Raw genomic sequence first — 7,552 nt, forward strand, 5'->3', positions numbered from 1 at the left:
CTAGTTGACATAGCCCCCTGGATATTGTACCTCCCTGTCTGTTGATATAACACAGGGCCGTCATCAGGGAGGGTCAAGATAAATTCTGACATTTGTTCCCAAAGGGCATACTGATAGCATCCCATGCAAGCAGCATAGTTAGAGGATTTGATACCCATAGCTCCATCGGTATAAAATTTTCTCCCAAAAGAGACAATTTTTCTTCCCTCCTTGTCTGGAGGGGTAGAGTGGCTACTCTTGCCTTTGGCAGATGAGGTCACCACTAACGAATTCGGCTTTGGATGGATGAAGAGAAATTCTGCCCCCGATTCTTGGATCTTCTACATATGATCCAACCTCTTATTGGACATCGAGACGGACGAAGGATGAGCCCAAGGAGCTTTGGCTGTTTGCAAAAGAACTGAAGTCATGGGAAGGGAGACTGAGGTCGACGTGTCCATCTGGACGATGTTGAAGACCAAGTCTGTGACTGTTGGAAGAGGCTGGATGGTGGGTAGAGCTAACGAGTGTGCCATTCGTTTGACAAAGTCCCCGTAAGGCTTAATGTCCTCTGACGGTGAAATAGGGAGGTCATCCTCCACTTGCTGTGGCGGGGATGGCTCTAGCCGGGGGTGTGAACTCTCCTCATCCGAGTGAGAGCTAGGGGAGCTGGAGCAATTTGAAGGTTCAGAGAACAACGTCTGAAGGATCGGCATTGAGGGTAACGACTCCGACTGATCTATAGGAGGCTTTGGTACCGACGACTGGAGACCGGATAGCCTTTAGCTATCGGTTTCGACTATGAAGGTTTAACGAACTCCGGTGCCGGGGAGGGATTTCGGTACCAAGAAAATCTGGAAGACGACGATTGGCGATCCCACTCTATGGGAGGACGTGGAGGAAGCCATGGCAAAGATCCTGAAAACGGATAAGTCCTGTACAGGTATTGCCACTGGCGCTGATCCCAGGTCAGTGGCTAAAAAGGGGTCAGTGATCAATCCCGATCATTGGGGATGAACGGAGGCGAAGAGACAACCACGTGTGTCCTTCGGTCTCGTTGCAGGGTCTCGACATTGGGGTATTGGGGAACCTGTGTCAGCTCCTGGACGGCGTCAGGGGACTGGATGGGGCGAAGCAAAGGTGACCGAATCAAGCGAAGCGGCTGTGAGAGAGCCTTTCTTTTCTTTCTTTTTTTAACCTTTATTTATCATTTTCCCAAATTAAGTACAAATATTCTTACTTACATAGCTTGAGTCTTAATTATATTTACATATATTCCTTCATATATACATTTCATTCCAAATATCCCCATGTTTCCTGGATCCATTTATACATTCTTTCCCATCTTTTCTTAAACACATTTCCATCTTTCCCTTGAAGACTTATCGTTAGTTTATCTGTTTCTGCTAACTCCATGAGTTTCAGTATAATTTCTTCTCTTGTTGGGAATAACTCACTTTTCCAATATTTAGCCATCAATATTCTAGCAGTAGTCACTATAAATGTTAATAAATATTTGTCATTTTGTGAATACTCTTCCGGTACCATATTTAATACTGGAGTTAAAAACATTTTTAGCTTCATAATATCCTGAATGAGCTTTTGTATCATTTTCCAATACTTCTCCACTTTCTCACATCGCCACCACATGTGAAAGTACGTCCCTATATTTTTTCCACATTTCCAACAAATCTTAGATAATGACCGGTGACATTTCGCTATCCTAGTGAGAGAGCCTTTCTTGTGCTTCTTAAGCTTGATAAGCCGAACGTCCTTGCCCTCCTTATGTTTTTTGGAAGGAGTATGGGCTTTGGACTGCTGTGCCAGAATCGGGCACTTTGGCACCGATTTTATGGCATTGATGGAGGTCGATGGTGAAGACAAGGCGACTGTCGATTTCGAAGCGGGCGTCGACATTGAGGCATGCCCGGACGTCTCCTGAGATGAGGGTGTCACCGGCGAGAGTGCGACTTCCATCAGCGCCACCTGAAGTCTAGCTGCTCGATTCTCCCTGGTCTGTTTGGAAAACGTGGAACAATGGGTGCAAGAGTCTACTCTGTGCGTTTCTCCCAAGCATAAAAGGCAAAGGGAATGTCCATCTGGGGGGGCGATCTTACTGCCGCACTTCCAACACCATTTTAAGAAACCCCGCCGAGCAGCCATAGGCCAAAGGGAGGGGAGAAACAAAGTCCAAAGAACACTGTCTAACTGAAATACTTTCCTAACTAACTAAACTTGAATAAAACAAGGCCTAAAGGCCATAAAGAAATAGTTTTACTGACCGAAGCGGAGAGAGTCCTACCAGTGTGGCAGTCAGAAGAGAACTGGTGGGATTGTCTTGCCCCTCCCTTGGTCATGCACAGTGGAGCCCGGCATGTGATCAGGGAGTGGGCGCGAAAATCCCTTTTGCTTTCCATTATACCGATGGGGGTCGGCGCAGGTGCACTATATCACTGTGTGTTGCATAGAGGTGTGATATAAGAGGTGTGATGCATAGAGACCACGCAGAAATTCACTGCTGCTGCCATGCCTTCAGTGCTGCAGTTCCAAAACAAACTTAGAAGTGCTGGGAGTGATCGGGGGCAGGATGTGAGACAGCCAATACTTAAAAGGACAGACTTACCAAAGAGAGCAGTTCTCCCTCATGTTAAGAGACACTCCACACGAAAGCAGCATGTGAGACAAAATGAGAAAAAACAACATACACATTTCTAGAGACCTTTTTCCACATTGACCATCTGCTGAGGAACCTCTGAAAGCTGCACGGTGTGTCAAACATGATGAGTTTGTGAGAACAAATCTCAGCTGTACTTTCAAAGAAAAAATTACCAACAAAAACATGTTTCATGTAAATGTTCATTTACTTATGACCTAAAAATCCTCCATCCTCGGCCTCAAGCCCCTGGCCCAGCGCTTGAAAGAGACTCACGTGTTGTTGAAGAGGGATCCATCGGCCCGTTTCCAGGGTTTTCCTACCCCATCTCTCCAGAAGTCAAGCCAGAAATAAATTAGATGCTGAGAGCCCAGGACAAATTCCTGAAAAACAAATAAGTTATAATTTAAAATCCATTTTAAAAGCCGTTTTAAACCTTGCAGTGTCTTCATTTCAGAGTGTATTATTCATTTTATTGACACACAGAGAAGTTTGAAGGTATTCTCACGATAATTCAGGATCTCTCTCAAAGAGATGTCGAACTTCTTTGTTACAAGAGCCAGATCTGACAGTCACTTTTTGGGCTGGGCCAGGCGTGCCATAAAAAGTAATGCCAGGTACCAGAGATAGAAACTGTATAAAGGACAGCTGCTGGTAAACTCCGAGTTGTCATATAAGAGCATAAGAGACGCCAATGTTGGATCAGGCCAAAGGCCCATCCAGTCCAACACTCTGTATCACACAGTGGCCAGAAATACCAGTGCCATCAGGAGGTCCACCAGCGGGGCCAGGACATTAGAAGCCCTCCCACTGTTGACCCCCCCCCAAGCACCAAGATCACAGAGCATCACTTGCCCCAGAGTCCCTATCTATACCTTGTGGCTGATAGCCACTGATGGACCTCTGCTCCATATGCTTATCTAATTCCCTTTTGAAGCCGTCCATGCTTGTAGCCGCCACCACCTCCTGTGGCAGTGAATTCCATGTGTTAATCACTCTTTGGGTGAAGAAGGACTTCCTTTTATCCATTCTAACCCGACCGCTCAGCAGTTTCATGGAGCAGTTTCATGGAGTGCCCATATCCTCACTGCAAGGCCCCCTGGGCTGGGAGGAGGGAGAGTAGCCCTGCACCAGCGTTCCCTCTAAGCTGAGTGACTGTGAGCTAGCTCAGAGTTCTTTAGCCTCTGGCTCACACACATTTTTGTCTTAGGAAGGAGGGCTCCAGAGCAAACTATGCAGCAGCCAAATCGCCCGCTCACAACTTTAATGCCAGTAGCTCATGAAGTAGCATTTTTGCTCACGAGACTCCACAGCTTAGAGGGAGCATTGCCCTGCACCCCACCCAGCCTGGAAGGTTCAGGGATGTGTGTGGTGGCTCCTTGGGCCTGAATCCAAAAGTTCCAGCAGGTTCTCTCAGAAAGAGGAGAACGGGCAGGGATGAACCACTCTCGATGGCAGGCGGGACTTTCGCAGAGGCTGAAGCTTCCGCTGGGGAGAGCTGTCCTCGCAGTTTCTGCTCTGCTTCTATTGGGGGAAACAGACCTGTGCCAGTCTCAGTCCCAGGGCCTTCGAAGGACACACACACAAACCCCCCTGGGGAACTTATGGGGAATCAGATTCACTCGACAATATCTGTCTGGCTCTCTCACCTTCTCCTGTGGAGTATCCATGGCCACCAGGGAACCTCCCTGGGAAGAGCAATTGATCCGGCTGGCGTTCCAGGTCTGCTCAGTGTCAGAGAAAAAGTAGCACCGCCCTTCATTCCTAACCCAGCGCTGTGGGCAGAGACTGGCATCCAATGTGGGTGACGTGGTATCCGGTGGGCTGGGAGCAGCGGGCATCTGATGCAACTTTGCTGATGAATGAAATACAAGCATGTCATGGTGGACAGGCAACCCCGACACTTGCATTGGGTGGCGGGGAGAAACTACACCTTTTCCAAGGCTCATCTGAGCAGAGGATGGCGGGAACATACAAACACACATACAAAGCTGCATCACACTGAATCTGACCACCGGAGTCAGTATTTATTCAGGCTGGCAGCAGCCCTCCAGGGTCTCCGGAAGAAGCCTTTCATGTCACCTGGCTGTCTGGTCCTTGTAAGTGGAAGTGCCGGGGATTGAATCTGGGATCTTCGCCATGCCAAGCAGAGGCTCTGCCACCGATCCACAGCCCTTCCCCAAGAAGGCGGTCAAGCAAGAGAATCTCTCTTGTGGGTCAACCTCCCACTCTTAAGCAGTCATTCCCAATCAAGGTTTGCAGCAGGAGTTTTCAGACGGAATCCCCATTGTTTTGCTCCTGAAGTTTCTGCTTCCCAACTGCAGAAGAGCCAATTTGCAGCTGAGCAGCAGCAGAGTGATCAAAGGACATACCATCAGAATGCTTTACCTGCTTTACCCGATGGCCGTGAAAAGGATTTCATGTCCCCTTCAACACTTCTGCTGGGAAAGCATGAAAGCATAACGGCTTTAAAATGTATAATGTATCGGTGGTGCCACCTAGATCAGAAGCATTCTGGGGCATTCCTTCCAGTCACCCTGAGGATCCCTAATCTGAGAAGAGAAGAGAGGTGGCGAGAATGGAGGGGGAGAGGGGAGTGGAAGAAAAGGAACCCACAGGGCTGGCAAAGGAGCTGTCTGCAAACCTGTCCAGAGAAGAGGCAGGCAGAGAAATGCCATCATCACAGCCAACGGCTCTCTGATTTAACTGTGCTTTAAATTTTGTACTCCGCCTTGAGTCTCAGTGACAAATTTGGGCTATAAATGGAATAAATAAAATACAAAAGAAAAAGTACCATTAAAAGGGAACTCAAGAACTCACCCAACAGACAGATATTTGTAATGATTGAAATCACCAGGAGAACTGAGACTCCAATTGTGCAGCACTTCCATTTGTTGCCATTAGCTAAAAGAGACAAAAAGAGACATCACGTCATAAAGATATGTGTGTCGCACCAGACAACACCCCATCTCAGGGTGGGGGGAAAGGAAGCCAAAGGGCAGCCCTTAAAGAAGCAGCAGTCCAGCTGCAGAAAAGGGGGGCGTCAAACCAGGACCCCAGCGGTCACCAAGAAGCAGGAACGAGAAATGACTGTTAGTACTCATCTACTCAAGAGTAAAGACCCCTTGCAAGTTGTCCAGCATACCCCCAACAGCGGTTAACTGGGTCCTCCTGCTAGCGTTGTTCATGTGTTGCTCATTGAGTTATTTTATACTTTTAACCGTATTTTTAATTGCTCAGATGTTTCAATGTCTATTTTATGTTCTCTGCTTTGTGGACCCTGATTGGGTGGAAAAGAACATAAAAAAGGTTTTGGATAAATAAGAGACTGCTCCACTCTCCCGGCTGTTGTTGGGGAGGTGAGAAAAAGAGACAAACACCTCTGACTTAGGGAGCTTTCCCGTGGGATTTTTCATGCTAAATGTGGTCAGTTCCCAGACAGCCGCCTCATTAGTATGAATCTGGGGCACCAAGTGGTTGTCCCGCAACTGAGTTCTCTTCCTTCATCACACACGTGTCGAAATGCCTCTCCTCTCTGTATTGGGGTGTCTTGAATCTCGCTGTGGACAGCCCCCTGTTGCCATCTTGGGTTTCCTTCCCCAAGCCAGCTGCCTCCGTTTTACTCAAGGCACTAGGGTTGCCAGCCAGAACAGTTCAAAAGACTGGCATATTTCATTTCCGTAGGAAGAGGAGAGGGTGTCTGGGGAGAAAAATAAGCCCAAATCCTTACCACCGCACTGCCTGGATCCCCGCAGCTCCTCACGGATCCTCAGCAGCAGTGAGGAAATCCTTGAGTCTCCCTGGCGGTTTTCTGTTTCAAAAGTTAACAGAAAATTGTTTAAAGGGTTTTTAAGAACAACACCACCTCACTGGCCCAATAATAGCTCTAACATGTGGATACTCAACACTGGATGGATGGATACTCAGCATTGGTCTCTGCACATGGACAGATGACGGTTCAGGCTTTCCACAACCAACTCACCAGTATCCTCGAACACTGGGGAACAGCCGTCCGTGCCTGACAACCAGGGCGAGGAGGAGGAGGAAGAAGAAGAGGACGAGGAGGAGGAAGAGGATGAGGACGAGGAAGAAGAGGAGGAGGAGGAGGAGACTGGATTTATCCCCCGCCCTTCACTTGGAGTCTAGAGTGGCTTACAAACTCCTTTCCCTTCCCCTCCCCACAACAGACACCCTGGTTTTAATACTTTTATGATGCTTGATCTTATCATTCATAATGTCTGCATGCTGGTAAGAAACAGCTCGACAGAGAAGAATGCCAATGTCCTGTCCGGCACTTACTTGGGAGCTGTTCAGTATCAAGCCTAAATTTTCAGATGGACAAAGGAGTAAGAAAAAAGGCCACTAAGCGTGTGCAGAGGAGACTCCCTCTCTCTGTGATAATCAGGGACACCTTTTCCATTGCATTCAGACATGGCTGCCAACTGCTGTAAAAGGCAACACTGACACACGACTTTCTCTGGAGGGTGCAGTCCTGCCCTAATATAATATGTTGATAGTCCTGAGACTTACGTGTGGTCTACGTGTGGATGTGGGGACTACCAAGTCTGGGAGACGGGGCCTCCACCAGTGCTCCCTCTAAGCTGTGGAGTCTTGTGAGCAAAAATTCTACCTTGTGAGCTGCTGGCATTAAGTTGTGAACAGGTGATTTGGCTCCTGCATGGATTCGTTTGCTCTGGAGCCATCCTTCCTGAGCGAAGGCAAAAATGTGTGAGCCAGAGGCTAACAAACTGTGAGCTAGCTCACACTAACTCAGCTTAGAGGGAACACTGGCCTCCTAAAGACATCACCTCGTAAAGATGTGTGTGTGTCGCACCAGACAACACCCCATGTCTAGGGGGAGGGGGGAAGCCACAGGGCAGTCCTAAGAGAAACAGCAGTTCAGCTGCAGGAAGGGGGGTG

General features: G+C 48.2%; 1 protein-coding gene across 1 annotated transcript; it reads right to left on the bottom strand.

Moving 5' to 3' along the window:
- Positions 1–2,739: 2,739 nt before the first annotated feature.
- LOC107119373 (C-type lectin domain family 2 member D2-like) lies at positions 2,740–4,536 on the bottom strand. Its single transcript, XM_015421836.1, has 3 exons — positions 4,282–4,536; positions 2,909–3,015; positions 2,740–2,784 (listed from the first exon to the last, which is right to left on the bottom strand). Exons 1-3 carry the CDS (start codon positions 4,507–4,509, stop codon positions 2,781–2,783), a joined length of 339 nt encoding a protein of 112 aa, XP_015277322.1. The 5' UTR covers positions 4,510–4,536; the 3' UTR covers positions 2,740–2,780.
- Between the last annotated feature and the right edge of the window lie 3,016 nt (positions 4,537–7,552).

Source organism: Gekko japonicus, unplaced genomic scaffold, assembly GCF_001447785.1.
Source record: "Gekko japonicus isolate JY-2015 unplaced genomic scaffold, Gekko_japonicus_V1.1 scaffold7175, whole genome shotgun sequence".
Taxonomy (NCBI): domain Eukaryota; kingdom Metazoa; phylum Chordata; class Lepidosauria; order Squamata; family Gekkonidae; genus Gekko; species Gekko japonicus.